The sequence below is a fragment of the Onychomys torridus genome, chromosome 7, assembly GCF_903995425.1.
Source record: "Onychomys torridus chromosome 7, mOncTor1.1, whole genome shotgun sequence".
In the NCBI taxonomy this organism is placed as follows: domain Eukaryota; kingdom Metazoa; phylum Chordata; class Mammalia; order Rodentia; family Cricetidae; genus Onychomys; species Onychomys torridus.
The window spans coordinates 16,710,961-16,737,548 of NC_050449.1; the positions used below are offsets into that span (position 1 = coordinate 16,710,961).

At 52.8% G+C, this 26,588-nt stretch overlaps 1 protein-coding gene across 1 annotated transcript; it reads left to right on the forward strand.

Moving 5' to 3' along the window:
• Positions 1–3,841: 3,841 nt before the first annotated feature.
• Positions 3,842–26,588, forward strand: Ldlr (low density lipoprotein receptor). The gene is given in 19 exon segments (XM_036193152.1): positions 3,842–4,322; positions 9,957–10,079; positions 10,770–10,892; positions 11,766–12,149; positions 13,688–13,810; positions 15,638–15,760; positions 16,294–16,413; positions 17,323–17,448; positions 17,808–17,979; positions 18,060–18,284; positions 19,871–19,989; positions 20,104–20,243; positions 20,759–20,900; positions 21,100–21,179; positions 21,181–21,256; positions 21,978–22,151; positions 22,606–22,674; positions 23,852–24,009; positions 25,351–26,588. Coding segments are annotated over 19 exon segments (2,589 nt in total). The 5' UTR covers positions 3,842–4,246; the 3' UTR covers positions 25,387–26,588.

A 26,588-nucleotide genomic window follows, 5' to 3' on the forward strand; every position in this document is an offset into this window, starting at 1 on the left:
TTATGTGGCTCACACATCCCCACCCAGGCATTGAGGGAGGCCAAGGCAGGAACCCAGGCAGGAGCTGAGGCAGAGGCCATGGAGGGGAGCTGCTCACTGGCTTGCTTCCCTTGGCTTACTGAGCCTGCTTTCTTCTAGAACCCAGGACCACCAGCCCAGGGCTGTCCCCACTCACCATGGGCTGGGCCCTCCCCACCACTCACTAATTAAGAAAATGCCCTACACCCTGCCTACAGCCGATTTTGGAGGCATCTTCTCAGTTGACGACCTCTACTCTCAGGTGACTTTAGCTGGTGTCAAATTGACAAAATTAACCAGCGAAAATAGCTCAGCTGGTTGGTAAAATGCCTGCTGTGCGCGCTTGGACCAGAGCTGGACCCACAGCACCCACAGGAAAAAAAAGTGTGTGTGTGTGTGTGGGTCTGTGTCTGTGTCTGTGTCTGTGTAGGTATATGTGGTGGGTGTGGGTGTGTAGTGTTTATGTATGTGTAGGTGTATATGATGTGTGTATGTGGTCTGTGTGTGTGATGTGTGTGTGTTTGTGGGTGTGTGTATATGGTATATGTATATGTGGCCTGCATGTGTGTGTGCATTTGTGGTTGTGAGTGTGTATGTGGTGTGTGTATGTGTGTGTGTGTGTATTATGTGTATGTGTGTGTCTGGTGTTTGTATCTGGTGTGTGGGTGTATGTGGTCTACGTGTGTGGTGTGTATGTGGTGTGTGGTGTATGTGGTGTGGTGTGTGTGTCTGGTGTGTGTGTGTATGTGGGTGTGTGTATGTGGGTGTATGTGGTGTGGGTGTATGTGGTCTACATGTGTGGTGTGTATGTGGTCTACATGTGTGGTGTGTATGTGGTCTACATGTGTGGTGTGTATGTGGTGTGTGTCTGGTGTGTATGTGTGGGGGGTGTGGGGGTGTATGTGGTCTGCATGTGTAGTGGGTGTATGTGGTATGTGTGTATGTGGTCTACATGTATGGTGTGTGTGAAATGTGTGGTGTGTATGTGGTGTGTGTCTGGTGTGGGTGGTTGGGTATACGTGTGTGTGTGTGTGTGTGTGTGTGTGTGTGTGTGTATGTGATGTGTGTGTGTATGTGGTCTGCATGTGTGTGTGTATGTGATGTGATGTGTGTGTGTGTGTGTGTGTGTGTGTGTGTGTGTGTGTGTGTGCCTGCAGGAAGACCAGGGCATGCCTGTGGCTTGCTAGCCAGCCAGTTTATCCAGTCAGTGAGTGCTGGATTCAAACCAGCTCTAAAGATGGACAGACATCAAGGAAGACACTTGGTGTAAGGACTCTGGCACACACACAGAAGCACTTACATCCCCAAACACACAAATTTAAAACCAAATGATTTAAATCCAAATAATGTTCATTTCTTGCTTTGGGCAGAAAAAGGCAGGTGTTCTCTAGAATTGAAAAGGAGGGAGGAGGGAGGAAGTGGAGGGGGAGGAGGGGAGGAGGGGCGGGAAGGGAAGCAGACCGCAGACGGTATAGCTGCGGCTCCATTCCTGGCGGCTCCTGGGTGGAGGCTGGCAGCAAACGCATTTCAGGTCCAGTTCCGTCATCTCTCAGCCTGTGACGGGAAGGAAAAAGGAAGGACGAGGCGCTGAAGCAGAAACTTTCCAGAGCAAACTCTGCTGCCCAGGGCAGCTCAGGAGACAGCCACGGGTGGCAGGTGTAAGAAAAACGCATCAAAGGAGCACAGACTCCCCCTCAGCTGGCCAGACTGCTTTCCTGAACAGCCAGGGGTCCATCCTTCTTGAGGGGTGAAGGTTAACCGAATTTGGAGGGGCTGGGACACACAGACACGCACACACATACACCTCTCTCTCTCTCTCTCTCTCTCTCTCACACACACACACACACACACACACACACACACACACACACACACACTTCTCTCTCACATACATGCACACCACACAGCCACACCAGGAAGTTGCAGCTACTTTGACTGGGAACAGCAAAGATTTTCAGTATCTGAGCATATTGTCTCTGTAGGTGAACGGTCAAGCTGGGTTAAGCCATTCTTTATGGCTAGAGGCTACTGCCCAGTGCAGCCTGACTTCATGACCCGAGGCTATTACCCAATTGCAGGGACAGGCAGAGGCTTGGAGATGTCACCGGCAGGTGTCTGGGAAACTGGCCAGGACCTGCTGTGCGACCAGACTGCTGCAGAGATGCATATCTGAGAGTCAGGGAAGGTCCTGGCAGTTAGGACCAGCTCAGCAGACAGCCTGGGGGAAGAGATTTCTTCCTGGTGACTCTAAGGAGGCCCAGTGGGGAGGGTAGAAGGGTGGTCCCAGAGAGCTGCAGGCTGCAATCCCAGATGTTCAGGAGGCTGAGGAAGTAGGATCACTGGGCCCAGGAGCTGGAGATTATTAGGGTTCATAGTCTGCTGTTGCCAAGAGAGGAGACTGCCAGGTGGTTGGTGGGTCCTGAGACCTGCCTAGTAGCAGAGAACTGACTTCTGTAAGTTTCTGCTGACCTCCACCATGGCATGTGCACATGTGTGACACACAAAATATAATATTAATGGATAGCAATTGAGGACACCTGACATTGAACTCAGTCCTCCATACACATGTGAACACACACACAACACCCCCTAAAGCCTTAGAGGAAAAAGGAAGTCAGGCGGTGGTGGCGCTCACCTTTAATCCCAGCACTCTGGAGTCAGAGACAGGCGGATCTCTGAGTTTGAGGCCAGCCTGGGCTACAGAGTGAGTTCCAGGATAGCCAGAGTCACATAAGAGAGACCGTGTCTCAAAAAATAAATTTTAAAAATTAACTCAAGAGAAATCAACTCACAAAACAAGCTTGTTACATCTTTTTGGTCTCTGTCTTCCAACTAGGTAGGCAAGGCTGGCCTCACATTCCTCCTGCCTCCTCCTCCCCTCCACAAGCCTGGTTTATGTGATCCTGGGGATGAAACGCTTGCAGACACCCTACCAACTAAGCCCAGGCTGGTTGTTCTCTTTTTTGTCTCACTCTTGAGCCTGTTGTGTTTGTTTTGTATTTTCTATTTACTTTTTTGTCACTGTGTGTGACACACCACAGCACACATGTGCAGGTCACAGGAGTGAGTTCTCGCCTCCCCTGTGGGTCCTGGGGTTTGAACTCAGGTTGTCAGGCTTTGCTGCATCCTCTGAGCCAAGGAGCAACCCCCATTTGGTTCTTCTTTTGTTGGGAGCTAGACATGGCCCCCGAAGCCTCCTCCTACAGCCCTTAGAGGCAAGCATTGTGCAGCTGGGCCACTCGGTCCCTGGGGACCGTTTGAGCAGCTACAAATCCCAAGAGTCTTTTGATTCTTCGAAGCTTCTCTGCCGCAGCTCCTGTGGTTTAGGCGTCCAGGGTCAATGGAAAGGAAACCGCCACGTTTGGTTCTGCTTTTGCTTGTAAAAGGCTGATGAAGCATTGCCAGAGAGAGAGAGAGAGATCAATATTTCTGCCAATATTGATAATGAACCCCTTGATTTTGAGATGAATTATCTAAAATAACTTTAACTTTTGGAACAGGGATCAAACTCAGGTCTTCAGGCTCGGCGGCGAGCTCCTTCACTCCCCAAGCCCACGCGCGCACCCCCACGTCGTGTTTAGTGGCCCTCCCCTTGATTTTATTCACGCGCCTCGCTGAGCGCTGTTCACGGATCGAGTTGGATAACCTTCTAGGACTGCAGCTGTATTGGGTCCTGGAAAGGAGAGCGCCAACGCGGAACGAGCGCTCGGGTGGGCTTCCCACAGCTCGTGTCCCTTTGCAGGTCGAAAGGACGGCGTCCAAGGTCGGGCAGGACGCGGGGGGACGCGGGGGGACGCGGGGGGACGCGGGGTGTCCTGTGAACACTCGGCAGAGTTGGCACTGGCCGAGCCTTGGGAAGGTGCGGGGCGCGTCTGGGCCAGGACGCCCGCGGGCGCCCGCGGAGCTGCGGGAGCTTCAGGGGTTAAAGAGCCGAGGTCAGCCGGGCCGCTCCAGGCTCCTCCCCGCTCAGTGAGGCGAAGACTTTTGAAAATCACCCCACTGCAGACTCCTCCCCCTGGAAGCTGCCCGGCGTGCTGGGGATGCCTCTGGCTCCGCGCGGGTAGTTGCCGGCCGGCCGCGCAGCGTCAGGTTTGCAGCGGGGACTCCGCGGGGCCCGCGACCCCGGGTGTGCAGCCGAGACAGCGCGGGGGACGCGGCGGTCCCGGTGTGCAGCGCGGACGCCGCAGTGGGGTCTGTGAACCGCGGGGGACGCGACGCCGACGCTGAGATGAGCCCCGCGGACCTCGCGCTGCGCCGGGCCATCGCCCTGCTCCTGGCTGCTGCTGCTGCCGCCGCGGCTGCAGGTAAGGCTCGCTGCAGGAGCCGGCGCAGGGTGAGCGGCGGCCCGTCACCTCGGGGCCCCGGGCGATGTGTTTGTCACGTTAGCCAGAAGTGGAGAAATAGCCACTCGTGAGAACTTGGAGTGAGGTCCTTCCCGAGGCACCGGAGGGGACTGTTTGGGAGAGGGGCTGCGGGAGTTGTAGGGGCTCAGGGTGGGCTGGGGGCGGGGAGGAGCGCCCCCGGGCCGGCGGTGGGGTCCCCGGAGGTGCTCCTCCCAGCGAGGTACGCGGGAGTGCGAGGGCTCCGCCGTCCGGCCCCGGGGGCCGAGACCCAGGCCCGGGCGTCCAGCCGGGGTCCCTGGTCCTCGGGGCGTGGTCTGGGGTCTCCACGGCTACACCCGGGCCCGCCGCCGCCGCATGCCCGAAAGCTCCGCCCCGGCCCCACCTCCCACCGCACCCCCGCGCTCCTATTGGGTGCAGCCGGAACAGGCGAGCCTCGAGCCACTCCCCTCGTCCAATGGAGGGCGGAGGATGCGGCGCGGGGGCGTGGCTTGCGTGCACTCCCCTGTGGGGCGGGGCTGCACTTCTGGGCCTGCGCGGACCCTCGGGGCTCCCCGGCCGCCGAGACGCGGGTCCCAGCCCCGTCCCCGCCTCCCGGGTCCAGGGCACGCGTGTCCCGGAGCCACCCAGACCTGGGCAGGCTGGGCAGGCTGGCCCGGGCGGCTCCCTACAGTGGACTTTCGTTTTAGGAGAGGTGTTGGAATTTGGACGGGAGGCGGGATGGTGTGTCATCGGCTCCAGCCCCACCCCCAGCTTCTCTCGGTGCTGGGGACTGAACTTGCCCCTGCACCTCCATAAATGCTCTGCCGCGGAAGCTGATTTCCCAGTGACCACCCCAACCCCGACAGGACCTCATTTAGCCCAGGCTGGCCTATAAATCGCCATATAGCTTAGAATGAACTCCTGATCCCTCTTCCTCCACCTCGGGAGTGTTGAGATGACAGACCTGTGCCACCATGCCTGGATTTTGGGGTCCTGGGGACAGAAGCCAGGGAGGCAGGCACTCCACCAGCTGAGCCCAGCAGTCTGCCTGGCTGGGACAGGAACATTTTAAATGGCCTTTTTCCTCCTCAGAACCAGCTCAGGAGACTGGAAGGAATTTGTCAGTCGGCAGTGAATGGCTGTCTCCTGCACAATCCCTGGAGAATTCCAGCTTCCGAAAGAGGAGGGAGCTGGGCATTGTGGTGCACACCTTTAATCTCAGCACTGGGAAGGCAGAGGCAGGTGGATCCTTGTAAATTTCAGGACAGCCAGGGCTATACAGTGAGACCCTATTTCAGAGAGAGAGGAGAGGAAGAGCGAGTGAGGGAGAGCCAGTTGACCAGGCCAACACTCAGCCAAAAGCCATTCGGTTGTATTACAGGCAAGGCTTGACCAGAGGCCCTAATTCACCTACCCATCATTGCCTTCTTTAAAGAAAAAGTGCACTTTATGAAGTCCTGAGCATCCCTGTCAGGCCTCGTGTTCATAGTGACTACTATAGTCTGCTCTGGCGTCCATGCTTTGCCTAGAGCACTGGTTTGTTTTCTTCAAGAATGTGGTCTGCATGGCACTGGTCTGCAGGGTGATCAAGAGTAGGGGCTGAGTGGTGGCTCGGTTGGTGACATCTTGTTATGGAGGCTGATGCTCCTGTCTCTGGGTGATCTCTGCTCTTATCTTACTGCTTCCTTCAGATAAGGTGCTGGAGTCTAGACACTTGGCTCTTTGGCCAAGAGAATGTGTTCTTCCCTTTCCACCTTAAGTATATACGACATCCGCACCCTCTGGGCATGTGAAACAAATCTGCTTTGGTTGCTGAGGGAGTGGAACTAATCAACAGGATCGACTTCAGGCATTGGTTGTCCTAGATAGTTATTAACTAGACTTGGTGGCGAGAGCCTTTACCACTGAGCCATCTTGATGCAGGAGGAATAAGTTGACACTATGAAGGACTCACAAACAAACCTTCTCAGGAAATACTGTTGTTACAGAGGCAGAGTGAGCAGTTCCTCCACCGTGGCTGGGGGAGTGTGGACTCACCTGTTAGAAAAGTCTGTGCCATAATGAAGTTTAGGACTCCTGTGAAAACACTTCTGTACACGTTTCTTCTGACCTCCAATCAAGCTCCATTCTCATAACAAAGGAGACAACCTTGACCCAGAACTAGCCATTAGGCCCACCCCCTTGTCAAAATACTTGCCTCCAGTAGACCACTCCATTGGGAGCTCACAGTGACAACAGTCATTAAATCTTGGTCCACTGTTAATTGTGTCTTTATCAGGAGAAGCATAATTTTGGCAGGTGGGCAAGATGACCCTGGGTGATAGCCTTTAGAAAAGAACACCGTGTACTTCAAAATAATTCTGGCAATGTCTGTGCTGTGTAACTCTCCCATCTGCCCAAAGGACTAGATTTGCAGTCTTCCTGCCTCCCTCTAAGTTCAGAGTGTAACCTGGGGTCAGGTCCTAAAAGAGATGTGAGGATGACAGTGGGTGTAGAATGTAGGAGCCTCTGATCTATATAAACTTAATGTTCTGTTTGAGGCCGGCTCCCTTTTGTGCATTAGCCAGAACCAGGCACACGCTATTATTAGAGTTTTTCTTGCATTAATCTCTAAGTGCTCAGAGTAATTTCTCACTAGCAAGCATTCCCAGCCTGACCCATTTTTATGTTTTGACAGGCTCTCCTTATATAGCCCAGGCTGGCATGGAAGTTACCATGTAGCCCAGGCTGGTCTTGAACTCATTGTAATCCTCCTGCCTCAGCATCCAGAATGCTGAGATTACAAGTGAAAGCCGCCATGCCTGACTGTGGGCTTGCTCATTGTTGATGGGGCTGTGGTCTAAAGTGCCCTGTGTGTTAAGCAAGTACCTCAAAGACTGTGCCTTGACCTCCTTCTTTTCTTTTTGTTTCTTTTCTCGAGACAGAGTTTCTCAGTGTAGCCCTGGCTGTTATGGAACTCACTCTGTAGCCCAGGCTGGCCTCGAACTCACAGAGATCCGCCTGCCTCTGCCTCCCGAGTGCTGGATTAGAGGCTGCACCACTGCACTGGTTATTTCGGTCTCTTTGCATACCGTCTGTCCTCAGTAGTTTAGGAACAGAAACAGGAAGTGGCTGGGTGTGGTAACACACTCCTGTCACCCCAGTACTCTGAGGGCCTAGGAAGGATCAAGGAGTTCTCAAGGCCAGCCTGAGCAGTACGAGACTTTGTCTCAGAAAAGAAAGGAGGGGAAAACAAAGAAGCCTAGAAAGCAGTAACCACCTCATTTGTGTGTGGGGAACAGAACTGAATGTTTCCCCTTTCAGTTTCTGTGGCCTTGTTCACTCACGATTTGTCCTTCGTGACTCTCAAGGTCTGAGGGCCAAGACTGCAGAGGTGTGTGCTTGTTGCCTGGTGGAGGGGCATGTCTTTTTTTTTTTTTTTTTAGTGTATACTATACAAAGTGATGGCCTTTTTAAAATTACAATTATCTGTTTATTTTGTGTGTGTGTGCTTGTGGGCTTCAGAGGACAACTGGCCAAGTAGGTGCTCCCCTTACATCATCTGAGTCCTGGGGGTCAAACTCAGGTAGACCTGGCAGCAAGTTCTTCTGAGCCTCTTGCTGGCCTTGTTTATTTCATGCTTGCTTGAATGGGGTCTCCTTGTGTACCCCAGGCTGGCCTGCAAGTTGCCATGTGGCCTAGGCTGGGCTCAAACCTGCAACAGACTTTGTGCCTTTGCCAAGAGGCCCCCGGGATGACAGGCGTTCACCCCCACACCACACCTTACTAATTTTTTTGTTTGGTTTTGTTCTTGAGACAGGATCTTGTTATGTAACCCTGGCTACTTCAAAGTAGTGGTGATCCTCCTGCCTCCACTTCCTGAGTGCTGGCATGACAGGCTTCTACCACATCGCCAGGTTTATGAAGTACTGGAACTAGAACCCAGGCTATGTACATGTTGGGCAAGCACCTGAGCCCCAGCCAGGGCCTTTGGGTGTGGCTGGTATTTCCACACCCACATGCTTATTTGTATGTTAGTCCAGTGAGAGCACAGATTAATGACCTGTCACCAGGGCTGTGTAGCCTGATGGGGTGACACTTCTCGGCTCTACCCTGCCAGTGCCCCTCTGAACATCCCTTTGTAATGACATCCCAGTCCTGGGATTCTAGTTTCTCTGCTCACCCGACCATCGGAAAGAGTCAGTGAGTCATTTCCTTCTCTGCCGGATCCTGGCTGCTTGATGAGTCATGGGTCCGGTTAGCAGTTGGGCAATAGAGTCTCGTCAGCAGGATGAACGTGGTGGTACACGCCTGTAATCTAAGCTCTGAGAGTTCCAGGCCAGCCCTAGGTAATTAGTGTGACACTGTTGGCAAAAAAATTAAAAAAAAAAAAAGAATCACGTTGTAGCTGGGCAGGAAGCTGGGACTTGGGAGGGCCACTGAGCAGCCAAGGGGACCAGAAGGGTGTGGGATTTCAGGTTAATGAACCTTCAGATTCATGAAGCTGGGCAGTGGGGGTGGCTCACTCCTCTAGTCCTAGCACTCTGAGTTCGAGGCCAGCCTGGTCTGTAAGCAAGTTCCAGGACAGCCAGAGCTGCAGAAAGAAACCCTCTCTCAGAAAATAAATAAAATCAACAACAACAGCAAGAAAGCCAGGCAGGATGCCCACACTTTTGGGTTAAGCTTCAGGGTTAGGGACGGGGGCCGTGTCCAGCCCCTCTGAGCACTGGACTCCGTCCAGCTTGGCCCTGTGCACGCTGCCACCATCTCGGAGTTATATGTGCATTGTCCTGTTGTGTTTAGAAGGCCTTGATGCACTGGAAACCTCCAAACCTCTGGCGCCTACAGTTGCTCCACCTCCTCATCTGAAGGGTCCCCAGAGCCCTGAGGGGGGTGACTTAGTCCATTTAGGACTGAGTGTTCCAAGGTCTCTCCCTCTGCACGTTGTCCAGCTGAGTCTCTGTTTGTTCCCATCTGGTGCAGGAGGGAGCTTCCCTGATGATGGCTGAGTGAGGCACTGATCTGTGATTCAGCAGAACGCCATCAGGAGCCATTTCACTGCTCTGGTCCTTTAGCAGAACAGTAATACTTGCTTCCCCCTAAGTCCCTGACCTTTCTAGTCTCTGCTTCTTGGCCACAGTATCAGCGTCCAGTGTGGGTTCCATTTCATGAGGTGGGCTTGAAATCTGATCAGGTAGTGGTCGGTTTCTCTCACAGCATTTGTATCACTATTGTACCAGTGTATCAGAAAACTGGGTGACCCCTACTTTAATCCCGGCACTCCGGAGGCAGAGGCAGGCAGATCTCTGAGACCAAGGCCATCCTATTCTATACAGAGTTTGAGGCCAGCCGGGGCTACACAGTTGAGACCCTTTCTCAAAATGAATTTTAAAGTTACTCAACTAATTTAGATAAATCTTTATACTTTCTTTTCAACAGCCCCGATGTCAACATTAACACCCGATTGACAGATTCCCCCTTTGCATTTGTTTGTGGATCCTCAGCTCTCCTTTGGGTCCAACACATTTCCCTGGCTATGCTGGGTAAACTGGCCAGAAACTAGGGGTGGGCAAGATGATGTGTGGCCAGCTTTGCGCTCTGCTGTTAAGAGGCCTTTTCTTCCCTTTGCTCTCACAGCGGAAGGCACGTGTGACAGGAATGAGTTCCAGTGCAGGGACGGGAAATGTATCGCCAGCAAGTGGGTCTGTGACGGCAGCCCGGAGTGCTCGGATGGGTCTGATGAGGCGTCTGAGACTTGCAGTAAGTCCCTTTAGTTATTGGTGGTACGGGGACCAAACGAGGCCTTACACGTGCTAGGCGGGCTCTTCCGCTGAGCCACGCCCACGCCCCTCACTGGGGTTCTACGCAGGGCGCCCTTTGGCTGTGCAAGACCCAGCTTTCTGGACCGGTTTTCTGTCCTTCCAGAGCAGCCCAGGAATGTTAATCCTAAAGTCAGAGGAGGTACAGAAGATGGCTCAGGATGACCATCCCTAATCCAGATTTCCAAAATCCAAGTATTTTGTTTGCTATGATGGTGGATTTGGAAGGTTATGCACCCGACCCCATTCTGTGGCTTGTAGTCAACACAGATCCACTAAAAGCCCTGTATGAGCCGGGCGGTGGCGCACGCCTTTAATCAGGAGCTACAGAGAAACCCTGTCTCGAAAAACAAAACAAAAAAGCCCTGTATGAAATTATCTTAAGGGCCTGGTGAGACAGCTAAGCAGACACCCGTGCCTGTGGCCGACCCTCATGACAAGAATCTGATCCCTGGAACCCATGTAGTGGGAAGAGAGAATGAACCCCTGCATGTTGTCCTATGGCCTCCACACGTTATGGCTGCGCGCACGCGCACACACACACACACACACACACACACACACACACACAGATGGACCTGGTGTAACTGATCGGCATTCACTTTGAGTGACCGCTCCTCTTTCTCCTTAGTGTCTGTCACCTGTCAACCCAAGGACTTCAGCTGTGGGGGCCGCGTCAGCCGCTGCATTCCTAACTCCTGGCGTTGTGACGGACAGATAGACTGTGAGAACGGCTCGGATGAGCAAGGGTGTGGTGAGTGTTACCCAGACATGGGTAGTGGGTGTGTGTGTGTGTGTGTGTGTGCACGCCCGCGTGTGATGCCCCGCATGCACTAAGGGGTCCACCAGGGCCCTGGGGTGTAATAGCCTGTGGTGTGTTTGCTCCTTCTTAGCCCCCCTCCTATGGCTCAAATCCCACCTTGAAAGATGGAGAGATGGTGCCTCCTCTCATGGACATCAGAAACATTTACTGAGGCAGGAAGCCCTGGTGACTATTGCCAGGCAGCACACGTGTAAGCTGCACATGTAGGGAGTGCTCACATATGTCTGTCTCTGTGACTTAAGTACCCACGCTGAGGAAGAAGGCCTTGCTCAACATCCCCAACCGCTGAGCTCTGTAGGAAGCAGGGCCTGATGTACTGGAGGCCAATGTCTCCCCCAGCTGGGGGTCCTGATGTTGTACCACTTTTCTGTGATATCTTGAGACCCACAGTGGATGCTTGGGACAAGAGCGTGCTGGACCCTGACTATTATACTGTGGGTTTCCCCATACCTACATCCCTTTAAAACAGTGTAATTTATACATTTAACACAGTAAGCAATTCACAACAGTACCTAAGGCTCTAAGATGCGGCTCAACCCCTGCCTGGGATATCCAGTGAGGGGTTCAGGTGTGGCGGCTCCGTGGTAGAGCGCTGGCTTGATACTCTACTGTAGGAATGAAGAAACTGAGGCAGAGAAGGGTGGGCTGCAGCTTCCTGGGCCCGTGCCTCGTACCACCACGGCTCTCCAGGGCTCTGCTAAACGGGCTGTGGCCCTTTTAAGCACAAGGGTCCCGTCTATGGACTGCTGTGTGGTGGCATGGACCACGGGTGACAGGGTGCTCTCCTCTGTGTGCACCCCACAGCCCCCAAGACGTGCTCCCAGGACGAGTTCCGCTGCCAGGATGGCAGGTGCATCTCCCAGAAGTTCGTGTGTGACCAGGACCAGGATTGCCTGGATGGCTCCGACGAGGCCCACTGCCTGGCCACCACTTGCGGCCCCGCCCAATTCCGCTGCAACTCCTCCACCTGTATCCCCAGCCTGTGGACCTGCGACGAGGATCCAGACTGCGAGGACGGCTCCGATGAGTGGCCGCAGAACTGCGGGGGCCGCGACACCGCCTCCATCTCCAGTAGTAGCCCCTGCTCCTCCCTGGAGTTCCACTGTAGGAGCAGCGAATGCATTCACCGCAGCTGGGTCTGCGACGGCAGCGCTGACTGCAAGGACAAGTCAGACGAGGAACACTGTGGTAAGGGCAGCGGCTCCCGAGCCCTGCACGGGTGCTTTGGGGCTTCGAGCAGTGCCAGATTGCCCAGAGGTGAGGGCTGGTTCCGCGGTGAAGAGCACCTGCTCTCAGAGTTTAAGTCTCCAGGGCCACAGCCATGCTCAAGCCGGGAACCTCAGTGCTGTGGTGGAACGTGGGAACAGGAGAAAACCTGGGGCTTGCCGGCTGCCCGCCTAGCTCCAGGTTTACTGAGGGACCCTGGCTCAAGGGGACACGGAGGGACTCTGCCAGAGCGTACTGGAGCACATACCTGCTGTGCGAACATAACACTGCATTAGCTCTGTGTCAATAATTTTGTTGTTGTTTTGGGTTTTTCTGAGACAGGGTTTCTCTGTGTAGCTTTGGAGCCCTTCACGGATCTCGCTCTGTAGATCAGGCTGGCCTCGAACTCACAGAGATCCACCTGCCTTTGCCTCTCCAGTGCTGGGATTAAAGGCGTGCGCCACCACTGCCCAGTGTAAATAAAATTTAAAATATCAACTAAAGATAAGGGCTGGTTATGGTAGCATATGCCTTTAGAAGCAGGTGAATCTCTGACTTTGAGGCCAATCTAGTTTACACAGGGAATTCCAGGACAGCCAGGGTCTTGTAGAGAGACTATACCTCAGAAAACCAAAATAAATTTGTTTTTAAATCAACCAAAGATAGGTTAAAATGTTTTTTTCTTTGGAGCGATGAGTTTTTCGAAGGGCCAGGTCTACAAACTTCCCAAGTGTCTTAGTTTTCTGTTGCTGTGATCAGTGACCAAGGTGACGCATAGAAGGAAGTTAGCTTATTGGGGCTTATAGTTTCAGTCCTGAGTCCATGACAGGCATGGCAGGGAGCAAGGCAGCCCAGAGGCAGGCACGGAGCTGCAGCGACAGCTCACATCTGACCCACAAGCAGCAGGCAGAGAGAGAGAACTGAGAAGGGTAAGAATCTTTTGAAACCTCAAAGCCTGCTCCCAGTGACGCCACACCTCCTAATCCTTCCCAGACATTTCCACTAACTGGGGACCAAGCATTTAAACACATGAACCTGTGCAGGCATGCTCTTTCAAGCACTGTATCACACATGCATGAGGCCAGGGTTCAGTACCCTGAGTGATTTATTCATTATTATTAACTGGGCGCTGGTGGCACACGCCTTTAATCCCAGCATTTGGGAGGCAGAGGCAGAGGCAGAAGCAGATGGATCTCTGTGAGTTCAAGGCCAGCCTGGACTACAGAGTGAATTCTACACAGACTACACAGAGAAACCCTGTCTTGAAAAAAACAAAAATAAGTAAATAAATACAAAATTATTATTGGTGTGTATAATCCATGCGTGTGGGCACATATATGGAGGTCAGAGGACAACCTCTGAGTCGATTCTCACCGTCCACTGTAAAGATTCTAGGGATTGAACTCAGGTCTTTGGGCTTGGTGGCAATTGCTTTTACTGGACTCAGACTTACCCGCAGTAAGGCAGAGGAGGTCTCTGATTGGTGCTTCTTGTGACAACCACCACTCTGTCCTCTCCAGTGGTGGCTACCTGCCGGCCCGATGAGTTCCAGTGTTCGGATGGCACCTGCATCCACGGGAGCCGCCAGTGTGACCGTGAATATGACTGCAAGGACATGAGTGACGAGCTGGGCTGCGTCAATGGTGAGCTCTGCTCCATCTCCCTGTTCCCCAATTGCAGTGTCTTGCTGTTTTATCATAAGCATTCCCATAAAGTTGGGGTGCTGCTGCTCCCCAGTGGGGGATCAGGTCCCTAGCAGCTGTGTTTTCTTATTTCTTTCTTTCTCTTTTTTTTGGGGGGGGCAGGGGAGGTGTTGTTTGTTTGTTTTGTTTTCGAGACGAGGCATCTTTCTGTGTAGCCAAGGATGTCCTGGAACTTGCTGTGTAGACCAGGCTGGCCTCCTGCCTCTGCCTCCTGAGTGCTGGATTTAAAGGCATGTACCACCACCGCCACCTAAAACCCAGAGTTTCATGCATGATACATAAGCATTCCACCAAGTGAGCAATTTTCCTAGCCCGAGCTACTTTATCCTTGAGACCCTAGTAGCATACACAATCCATCCAATTCTGTGAAAAGAACATTTCAGGGCTTATGAGAGTCGTTGTCCTGAGATCATCTCATGCCATCTGTCCTGATGGCACTTTTTCTATCTCACTGATCTGCAATTTTAAAAAATACACGTAACATAAAATGCTGGTGTTCTGGGGCTGAGATGTGGTTCTCTTGGTAGAGCACCTAGCATGCACGGCGCAATGCACGCTGTAATCACCATATCCACCAGGTGTAGGGACCCATGTCTGTAACCCCAGCAGTTGGGAGGTGGAGGCAGGAGGTCAAGGCCAGCCTTGCTTACACACTGAGTTTGTGAACACAGCTCTTACTTAAAATTTTTACTGTTAGTTTTTTGCTATTTGTTCTTTCGAGTTGAACTCAGGACTTCTGGGGACTAGGAGTTACTTGTTACTTTTTAACTGCATTGCAGCTGCTGGGTGTGGTGTGCAGGCCTGGGAGCCTGAGGCAGGAAGCACACAAATCTGATGCCAGTCTGAACCAACTGGTGAGACCTGTGGCACCAGGCGGTGGTGGCGCACGCCTTTAATCCCAGCATTTGGGAAACAGAGTCCGGTGGATCTCTGTGAGTTCGAGGCCAGCCTAGACTACAGAGTGAGTTCTACTCTGTCTCAAAAAAACAAACAAACAAACAAACAAACAAAAAACAAAAAAAAAAGGAAGAAAGAAGGGAAGAAAACTGTATAAACACTTATCTCACAGACGTGAGATGTGGCTGAGAAACCCAGCTCAACTAAAAACTCTCCTCTTTGCAGCCGTCACTATACTCCTCCAAGACTTTGTCTGGTTGGTTTTGGTTTTCCAAGACAGGGTTTCTCTGTGTAGCCCTGACTGGAACTCACTCTGTAGCCCAGGCTGTCCTCGAACTCACAGAGATCCGCCTGCCTCTGCTTCCCCAGTGCGCCACCACCTCCTGGCTCTCCTAGGCTTTTTTGACTCCCCTGCAGAGTGGAAACAAACTGTTCCCGTTACGCAGTGACTTCCCTCTGCCTGCTGAGCTCCCCCAGCTAACTGCACAGAGCCTTGGCTCAGCTGCACAGGGCCCTGGGTCCCTTCTCCAGCACTGAGAGGGAAAAACAGATGGAGAAACTCTTTACAGTAGCCATGGTAGAATACCCCTGTAATGCCAGTATTTGGGAGGCTGAGGCACGAGGATCTCCCTAACCTCCTGGAGTAGAGCTACATAGTGAGACTTCTCCCAGGCCCTCTCTGGGGGATTCCCTGTACCATGAGCTGCACCCCAGCCCCTCACTGGGGGGTTCTAGGCAGGAGCGCTAACTGAGCCACACCCCAGCCCCTCACTGGGGGGTTCTAGGCAGGAGCACTAACTGAGCCACACCCAAGCCCCTCACTGGTTGTGCTGCTTAGCCGCTCTTGACCGTTCTCTTTGCCTCTATTAGTGACGCATTGTGAGGGGCCCAGCAAGTTCAAGTGTCACAGTGGCGAATGTATCACCATGGACAAGGTGTGCGACTCGGCCCGGGACTGTCGGGACTGGTCTGATGAGCCCCTCAAGGAGTGCAGTGAGTCTTGGGAAGCTGCGTAGAGCGTGCTGTTTTGGGGAGCTGGGCATGGCACCAACATGTAGTTACTATGGGGCCAGGAGCCCCCCACCCCCCACAGCATTCAAAAGGCTTAGTATGCATCATAGACCTGACGGTTTGGGTTCTAGGGCAAGACAGGCATGGGGGGAGGGGTGCTGGGAGATGAGGACCTGTCCAGATCTTTAGCGCTTATAATGTAAAAAACGTTCTTGGGTTTGGAGAGATGGCTCCACAGCTAAGAGCACTTATTGCTGGCACGGAAGAACCAAGTTTGGTTCCCAGCAGCTAAGTCAGGTGGCTCACAATTGCCTGTAACTCTATCTACATGGGATCCATCTCCTGGCCCCCCCAGTGCCTCTGGCTTGGGGGGGGGGTGGGGGGGGGCAGCTGCATCATGTTCTTACACCCACACGCAGATACACACGGACACACATTTTTTTGAAAGCTTGCTGTTTGCAGCGGAGGGGCTAAGGGCTCTCGAGTCACCTGTCTGTCTCCTCAACCCCATGCAGACACCAACGAGTGCTTGGACAACAATGGCGGCTGTCCCCACATCTGCAAGGACCTCAAGATTGGCTACGAGTGCTTGTGCCCCGACGGCTTCCGGCTGGTGGGCCAGCACCGGTGCGAAGGTAGGGAGGGCCGCAGCGCATCGGGCCGCGGCGCTGAGCCCCTCCGCCTTTCCTCATTGAGCAATGTCTCGGTCTCCCCAGGCGCTCAATGGGCAGGAGTGGACTGAACCCCCATCCTCTTAGGGCTGTTAGGAGGTGAACACCGAGCACAGGCCTGACTGTTAGGAAGCATGGATCATTGGTAGTCCTGCCCTATGGGTCATCATCAAGAATCCAGGTTCACTTCGGGCAGAGGCAGGCAGATCTCTGTGAGGTCAAGGCCAGCCTGCTCTACAGGAAGAATTCCAGGACAGCAGGCCTACATAGAGAAGCCCTGTCTTAAAAAAAGAAAAAAAGAATCAAGTTGAGGCTAGAGTTGGCTGGGCTCCACTGGCGGAATGCTGGCCTCGTGTGCAGGAGCTTTGGGTTCCTCCCCAGCACATTGACCCAGCATGCTGGCCACACAGGTACTCCTAACACTTGGGATATGATGGCAGTCGATCAGAAGTTCAAGGTCATCTTCTATGTAGCAAGTTCAAGGCCAGCCTGGGCTATGCTAGGTGTCTCAGAACACAAAAGAGGCCATGTGTGGTATGAAATATCTTTAATCCCAGAACCTAAGAGACAGAGGCAGCAGATCTCTGAATTCAAGGCCAGGTTGGTCTCCATAGCCAGTTCTGGGCCAGCCAGGGCTACATAAAGAGACCAGCAGTAAATAACAGGAAAAAAAAAATGAAGGAAAATAAGCACGAAGGAAAGATGGATGGATGAATTCCACAGTTATCTAGCACTGGAGGTGAATGACAGGGTCAGGATCCTGCTGGGGTGACATCACTCAGCCACTGGAGGACATACATTTGCTTTTAGTCCCCTTGTTCCCACCTGTGGCCTCTTGCCCAGAGAAAACCCTTTCTCTGTTGATACACACAGATATTGACGAGTGTCAGGAGCCGGACACCTGCAGCCAGCTCTGTGTGAACCTTGAAGGCAGTTACAAGTGCGAGTGCCGGGCCGGCTTCCACATGGACCCCCACACCAGGGTCTGCAAGGCCGTGGGTGAGCACCGGGAGGCCGGGCGCCTGGGAAGGCGAGGGGTGGGCAGCTCCTCTTCAGGGTTCAGAACTGTTAAGCCTTGTGCTATCTGGGTGTGGTAGCTCTCCAGCGTTTGGGTAGATAGGGGAGGGCTTGGGGACGTGGGGCCTTTCTAGGGGTCGCCAGCTGAGGATGCAGGACTCTCTCTGCCCCTCCAGCATCTGGGAGAGGTAGAAAGCGTGGCCTGAGCCTCTGTAACGTCTCCAGTTATTATTCTTACTAAAGAAATGGCTCCCAGGGTCCCGGGCTCCGTAGGTAGAGTTCTTGCCTGGCATGCCTGAAGCCCTGGGTTCTACCCCTCACCTCTCCGTGTGGCTCTCCAGGCTCCATAGCCTATCTGCTCTTCACTAACCGCCATGAGGTTCGGAAGATGACCCTGGACCGAAGTGAGTACTCCAGCCTGATCCCCAACCTGAAGAACGTTGTGGCTCTGGACACTGAGGTGGCCACCAATAGAATCTACTGGTCCGACCTGTCCCAAAAAAAGATCTATAGGTGAGCTGTGGCCCCGTCACCCCGTCCCCTGCTGAGGCCCAGGCTCCAGGGTCTATTGTGACCCCTCTCTTCTGCCTCAGCACCCTGATAGGCCAAGCGCCTAGCTTGTCCTATGACACCATCATCAGTGGGGACCTGAAGGCCCCGGATGGGCTGGCCGTAGACTGGATCCATGGCAACATCTACTGGACAGATTCGGTTCCAGGCAGTGTTTCTGTGGCTGACACCAAGGGTATAAGGAGGAGGACACTGTTCCAAGAGAAAGGGTCCAGACCCAGAGCCATTGTGGTGGACCCGGTGCATGGGTAAGTGTGTCCTCAGAGCTGAGGGGGCAGAGAACAGTATCGGGGGATCCAGAACTGGTCCCGGGAGTCCGTGTAGTTGAGTGAAATGGTGTTGAGTTCCAGGGGAGACAGTGAAGCAGAGGCCAGGGATTGTCAGTGCTGGGATTATAGGCATGCACCACCACTGCCTGGCTAATAAACAAATCTTTAAAAAAAAAATATATGTGGCCGGGCAGTGGTGGCGCATGCCTGTAATCCCAGCACTCAGGAGGCAGAGGCAGGTGGACCTCTGAGTTTGAGGCCAGCCTGGTCTACAGAGTGAGTTCCAGGAGAGCCAGGACTGTTTCACAGAGAAACCAAACCTAGCTCACTGGGTAAAGGCATTTGCTTCTAAGCCTGACACTTTGAGTTTAGTCCCAGGGACACACGTAGGAGGAGAGCGCCGACCCCCCCCAAGGTGTTGCATGAGTTCATTCACACATGTGTTCATGCAATGGGTAAATAAGGGTTAAAAAGATAAAATAAAATAAAGGTGCTGGGGATGTCATCTGGTAGAATGTTTATCTGACATACATGAAGTCCTGGGTTCTGCCTGAGTACCACATAAAGCAAGCATGGTCATGCATACCTGTGACAGAGACGGAGGATCAGAAGTTCACGACATCCTCAGCCATGTCATGGGCTGTGACAGTGACCGAGACTGAGGATACGGCACAGTGGTGGAGTATGGTCCAAGCATACAGGAGGCTCTGGGTTCTACCCCCAGTACAAGAAACAGCCAGCCTGGGCTTAGTGGTGCATGCCTTTTAATGCTAACCACTTAGTTTTATACCCAAATCTCCCAGGCTAGCATAGGCTTGTCAAAGAACAACTTTCTGAAGTTGGGTCGTCATGCTTGGCAGCAAGTACCTTTATCAGCTAAGTCACCTTCCTGGCCCCATGGACAGCATTTCTGAGATTGTATTCTACCCTCTCCATACATCACACGCATTTGAATAATAATATGCAGAATTATCCCCAGAACACTGAGGGATAGAGTAAAGCTCCTCCCCCACTTATGGAGATCAGACAAATCTCTAAGAATTCACTGCTTACTGTCTCTGTCGGGGCCCAACAGACAGCAGCTCTTGGGTATTCCCTGTTGGGAAGCGCGCACACACACACTCACACACACACTACCCCCGCCTGGTGTGCTCTGTCCCTGTTGGCCGCATCTGTGAGAGTGATTTCACAGTGTCTGAGCTTCAGACACACCTTCTGCCTCCCACGCTCCAGACCTCCCCTGCAGGGCCTGCAGTCACTGAAGCGCACCGCTACGCCCTAACTCCACTCGTTCAAAGTCAGGCTGAGCATCCAAGGTGGCCGCCCTTGACTGGGAGAGCCCTGCAGAAGTTGTAGCTGGTGTTAGCGGCAGGGTGGAGGGTTGAAGGGAAGGTGTCTCAGTCTGGGAAGCACCTGCCTTGCGAGTGTGGGGACCTGAGCTCCATCTTCACTGCCCGTGTGCAGAGCAGGTGTGGTTTCAAATTGAGAAGCAGCTGTTTAAATTGACAGACACTTGCTGCAGAGTGGCCTCACCTCTCTTCCGTCCTGTCTCTTGTCTTGCCCAGCTTCATGTACTGGACAGATTGGGGGACACCTGCCAAGATCAAGAAAGGGGGCCTGAATGGTGTAGACATCTACTCGCTGGTGACGGAGGACATCCAGTGGCCAAATGGCATCACACTAGGTATATCCAAGGGCTGGTCTTGCCTGCTGAGCTGGGCCTCACAAAGAGGACAAACAATGATTTTATTCTCACCTCTGACCTCTCCATATCTCCTCGTCTGTTCATACATTTTAGATATCCCCAGTGGCCGCCTCTACTGGGTCGATTCCAAACTCCACTCTATCTCCAGCATTGATGTCAATGGGGGCGATCGGAAGACCATTTTGGAGGATGAGAAGCAGCTGGCCCACCCCTTCTCGGTGGCCATCTATGAGGTGACCCCCAGGAATGTGAGGGAATTTGGTGCAGCCCAAGGCAGTAGAATTGCAGCTATTCCCTGGAACTAGTGTGTGTGTGTGTGTGTGTGTGTGTGTGTGTGTGTGTGTGTGTGTGTAACCCAGTGTTAATGAGGAGACAGGACAGTGCCTGGGGCTCACTGGCCAGCCAACTTAATGAGCTCCAGGCCCAGTGCAAGAGCCTGTCTCAAAAATTAAGTGAGAAAGTGACTGAGAAAGACAGCTGACATCCATCTGTGGCCTCCACACACACGTGCAAAGCACACGAACATATACATATGTGTGCAACACACACACACACACACCTAGAGAGAAAATGGCTAGGATGGGAGGTTCTATGCATATTTCACTACATTTATAAAGTAGAAACTTTCTACCACACCCAATATTGCTTATGCTTAGAGCGCCCCAGATGTGTGGAGGAGGCAATGAGATATGTGTGCTACTCCAGTGGCTGACGGCTTGGTTGTCTTCTATACATGTCACCCATGTAGGACAGAGTGTTTTGGACGGATGTCATGAATGAAGCCATTTTCAGTGCCAATCGCCTCACAGGGTCAGATGTTAATCTGGTGGCTGAAAACCTCTTGTCCCCAGAGGACATTGTTCTGTTCCACAATAGCACACAGCCTAGAGGTAAGCCCCTACACTCAAATTCTCTGCCATTGTCCCAGAATTCTCTAGACTCTGCTGGCTTTTTTGACAACAAGTTCAACGCCCTTCCTGTACCCAATAATAAAATTTCCATCCATTGCTCTAGAATTTTTCTAGACTATGCAGACGTATCTGATGTTGTTAGGTCATTCTATCTGAACTTCTCTCTTCTTCCCTGCAGGGGTGAACTGGTGTGAGGAGAGAACAGCCCTCCCCAATGGTGGCTGCCAGTACCTGTGCCTGCCAGCCCCACAGATCAACACCCCACTCCCCCAAATTCACCTGCGCCTGCCCTGATGGCATGCTGCTGGCCAAAGACATGCGGAACTGCCTTACAGGTAGGGTCCACGTGCCTGGCGCTCTACCCACCTGAGCCTACAAAGGCTGACTAGACAAACATCCACAAGGTGTGCGGACCCATGAATGAACTGTTGGCTTGTCTCAAACCAAAGCACACTTAGACTGAGGTCCCCTTTGGGGCCTACTTGTCTGAAGCTGTGTGTGGAAGCAGGGTTTGACTTGAGACCAGGGTATCAAGTAAGAAACGGGACCCCCTTCTCTGATAACGTCTGAGAAAGGCTCAGGACTTGCTTCAATCTACTTTCTGTTGCTAAAACAGACCTCCTGAGACCAGGTCCTTCATTTATTCATTCATTCATTTATTTATTTATTTAGGTTTTTCGAGACAGGGTTTCTCTGTAGCTTTGGAGGCTGTCCTGGATCTTGCTCTGTAGACCAGGCTGGCCTTGAGCTCACAGAGATCCGCCAGCCTCTGCCTCCTGAGTGCTGGGATTAAAGGCATGTGCCTGGCTGGTGGTTGAGTTTCTAACGTGGACATTTTAGGTCATGCTCACCATCTCAGGGACCAAACATTTGCATATCCTATTGTAAGAACAGGATAGGTGCTCTGGAGGCTGAGGCAGGGGAATCACAAGTTTGAGGTCATCCTGGAATTTGTTTTTACTTCCTGATGCCCCTGGGACTTGGTAACCTGCACAGAACAGAGATGTGCATGGTACCTAGATCATGGCACTCAGGTCATGTTTATTGTCCCATCAGAAGTGGCACCTGTCCTGACCACCCAGGGGACAGCCACCATCAGGCCTGTGGTCACTGCGACTGCCACGGGGCAGCCAAAGCACGAGGAGGATCAGTCGGTTCCCCGCACTTCCAGGCAGCCTGTGGACATCCCTGGAGTCACCACAGCAGAGTCAGTGACAATGTCCCACCAAGGTAAAGGCCAGCCCCCGCCCCCTTCATTTACTTAGTGGGATGGGGATGTGCCGCCATGCCTGTGTGGTCAAAGCACAACCCGTGACAATCTGTTCTCTCCTTCCACCGTGTGGGTCTGGGGATCAAACTCAGGTGTGCAAGCTTGGCAGCAAGCTCCTTTACTCACTGAGCCATCTCACTGGCCCTTGTCCTGAGTGTCTATCTGGTATAGGTTTTGTGCAGATGTTTGGCATCTCTAGGGAACTGGAACTGTCCCCTGTGGACACTGGGGGACAGCTGTGCCTGGGATTAAGGCCACATGACTCATGCACTCCTTGATAATGCCTCCAGGCTTCCCTGAGCAGGGCGATAGACGTGTCAGGCACTCCCCTTGGGTGGCCCCTGTCACCTCCTCACTCTGACCATGTCTTTCTCTGACCTCCGCCTCCTCACTTTATCTTCCTTCTTACTCCAGTCCAGGGTGGCAGAGGCACCGAGGAGCGGCTGCAGGGTGTGGGGGCCTTGTCCATCATCCTCCCCATTGGTAAGTGCTGGCTGCACTGCTGACACTGGGGGGCTCCTGCTGGCCCATTCCACCTTTCTGACCTGAAATGGAATGCCCCTGCCTGAGAGACATCCCTTGCATGAGGGATGCTCTGCCTGCCTCTCACCACTGTCCCCTCCAACAAATGAGACTGAGTGCCCCGTTGGGGTGGGACACTTTAATCTATCTCATGGGCAGAACTCTGTGAGTTTGTTTGAGGCCAGCCTGGTCTACAGTCTAGACTGGCAAGGGATACACAGTTGGTTTCTGTCTCAAATAAGTAAGAAAGTGGCTGAGAAGCGGTGGCACACACCTTTAATTCCAGCACTCAGGAATCAGGGGAATCAGAGGAACTCCGAGGCCAGCCTGGTCTACAGAGCAAGTTCCAGGACAGCTATACAGAGAAACCCTGTCTTGAAAAACAAAACAAACAAAAAAATAAATAAAATAAAAATGAAAGAGGGGTGGGTAAATTGTGATTCTGTGTGGAAATAAAAATCATGTTGGGGGAGGCAGAGGCAGGCGGATCTCTGTGAGTTCGAGGCCAGCCTGGTCTCCAAAGCAACACAGAGAAACCCTGTCTCGAAAAACCAAAGGGGAAAAAAAAAGAAAAAAGAAATAAAAGAAACTTTGCCAGGCAGTGGTGGCGCACGCCTTTAACCCCAGCACTCGGGAGGCAGAGGCAGGTGGATCTCTGTGAGTTCGAGGCCAGCCTGGGCTACCAAGTGAGTTCCAGGACAGGCGCAAAGCTACACAGGGAAACCCTGTCTCGAAAAACAAAAACAAAACAAACAAAATCACGTGGGTTCATGCCTTTAATCCCAGCACTCAGGAGGTAAAGGGAGGTGGATCTCTGTAAGTTCCAGGTCAGCCTGGGCTACATAGTGAGACCCAGTCTCAATAACCAAAATAATCAAAGCAGAGTGGTCAGAGAATCTCAGAAGATAGAGCCAGGGTCAGACTATGGAGCCCAGGCTGGTTCAGAAGTTGGCATCCTCCTGCCTCATCCCTCTGAAGTGCTAGCCTCACAGGACCTGGTTCTCTCTACCCCCAGCAGTTTTTCTTTGTATGATAAGTATGATTTTACAATCTGCGCATCACTGTCATGTAAAGGAGCCAGGGTGGGAACTCCTAGTGGCCTTCGGGGCCCGCTCTGACTACGCCCCTCTCCACACAGCACTGGTCATCCTCCTGGCCTTTGGGGCCGTCCTGCTGTGGAGGAACTGGCGGCTGAGGAGCATCAACAGCATAAACTTTGACAACCCAGTGTACCAGAAGACCACGGAGGACGAACTCCACATTTGCCGAAGCCAGGATGGCTACAGCTACCCCTCAGTGAGTGTGCTCTTTTGTGGGAGGGAGGAGGCACCTAACAAAGACACAAGTTAGGTGGACTGGACAAAAAGGAAGCCAGGGGCTGGAGAGATGGCTCAGTAGTTAAGAGCACTGGCTGCTCTCCCGGAGGACCTGGGTTCAATTCCCAGCACCCACATGGCAGCTCACAACTGTCTCTTAACTCCAGTTCTAGGGGATCTGACACCTTCATACCAACGCACATAAAATAGAAGTTAAATAAATTTAAAAAAAAAAAAAAAAAAAAAAAGACGCCAAGGCACGCACAGCTCAGTAGTAGAGTGTCTTCCTAGAGTCCCTCAGGGAGGGGCTGGGGTGTGGCTCAGTGGTGGAGCCCCTGCTCAGAATCCCCAGTGAGGAGTTAGGGCGTGGCTTAGTGGTAGGGCCCATCCTAGCACGCCTGAGTCCCTATTCTGTCTCCTGAGTGGAGATTGGGTAATGTGCAGAGGAAGCAGTCCATTGCAAAGGCCTGTGATAGGATCAGGCATGTGTTTGAGAGCATGGGGGAGGAGCTGGAGAGATGGCTCCGAGGTTAAGAGCACTGGCTGCTCTTCCAGAGGACCTGGGTCCAATTCCCAGCACCCACATGGCAGCTCACAACTGTCTAGTTCCAGGAGATCTGACACCTCCACACCAATGTACATAAAATAAATTTAAATAAATTATTAAAAAAAAAAAAGAGCCGGGCAGTGGTGGCTCAGGCCTTTAATCCCAGCACTTGGGAGGCAGAGGCAGGTGGATCTCTGTGAGTTCGAGGCCAGCCTGGTCTCCAAAGCGAGTTCCAGGGAAGGTGCAAAGCTACACAGAGAAACCCTGTCTCGAAAAAAAAAAAAAGAAGAAGAAGAAGAAGAAGAAGCATGGGGAAGACTGCAAAGGTGGCTCTGTTGTTAGCATGGGCTGGTCTTCCAGAGGACCTGGGTTCTATTCTCAGTACCCACAATTGTCTATAACTCCAGTTCCAAAGGATCTGATCACTTCTGGCCTTCACAGGCAGGAGGCATACATGTGAGGCACAGGCTTTCATGCAGACAAAACATCCATACACAAAAAATAAAATAATTTTACAAAAGAAGAGAAACACAAAGGAAGTACCTGTGGCAAGAGCCTTAGAGAGGAATTCTGCTGTGCATGAGGCAGGCACCCTGGGTTCACCACCAGATTTACCAGCACCCTCTGGTGGCTGTGCAGGGAACAGAAGGTGGGGCCTGAGGCATGAGAGGGATGTCTGCTGTGTGGAGGGGGTGTGGAGGGGATGTCGTGGACTCTGGCCATGCGCAGTCCGCATGAGACTGATTGTTTCCTGTGTTTATGGTTTGCTGACAGCGGCAGATGGTCAGCCTGGAGGATGATGTGGCGTGAACAGCTGTGAGAACCATCTCTTTCCGGGATCCGTTGCCACTCTCGGGCAGGAAGGACACTTTCTCCACACCCCCGTCCAGGACTGGTCCTGCCACCTCTATGTTGCTCAAAGCAAGATAAGAGCAAAGCCAGGCTGAGGGCCAAGCTCAGCGCCTTCCTGCCCCAGGCTCTGTTTTATATATTTATTGTCAGGGCAGAAAAGGTTGCGGGCTGTGCTCAAGGCAGGAATTCCGGCTGGGATTTCCCCCATCCTTCTTTGCTTGGAAGGCAAAAGGCAACCCCAGAAGCTTCTTCAGTCTTTTCTCCACTAACAGGAAGGAGAAAGGACCCTGGTGGAGAGAAGCCCTTTGTTCTGAACATTCCACAGCAGGTGCTTGTGACAGGGTCCCAGGTACCCCAGCCAATCCCTAAACTCAGGACTCCATGCATTTACCTTCTCTCTGCAAGCCTCAGCCACCTGCCAGTCAAGCCTCCTGTTCTGCCGCCCTGTCAAGTCTGTCAAGCTGCTGTGGGCCCTGCAGAAGCCAGGAAAGTGACCTGTGGCACTGGGAGCCGATCTTGCCGGCTCTTGGGGCCAGCATCGGCCAGTGACTGACTCCTTCCTGCTCATGCCTTCTCTAAAACTCACCCATTCCTGGAGGAACAAGCTTGAGTTGCCATCCCCCTTCATATTTATGAAGTGCCTGAGACATCTGATTGTCTTGTTCAGGAGCCGAGACCTGTGCTGAGTCTCCTGCTGCTGCTCAGGCGTGGCCATCAAGACCTCGGTCCCTCGCCCAGCCCCCAATTGTCTGCACGGGACTGCACTTCTTTTCTCTCTTCGCACTTTTCCAGCTCAGGGTTGGGCACCCACGTGTTCCACATCTGTACTCTTAGCTTGCACTGTTCGGGTGTCGGGATGGAGCTTTGGGCCAGAAGCAGCCCCACATCACTGACCACAGAAGACAATTAATTCCCAGGGATCCAAGCGTCCGGAAGTGTCTGCCCTCTTCAATGCTGGCATGGAACTCAGCCTCTTTGGCCTTTTTTTTTTTTTTTAATGCTGTAGACCTCTGCTGGTCCTTTCTGATTCTGCATGAACACCCAGAGCAGCTCACCTGTCCTGGTCCTCTCACACTAACCGACTTCCCTGCTCAGCTGGGTTTAGTGTACACACTTGTCATCCCAGCACTGCAGAACCTGAGGCAGGTGGATTGCCGGGA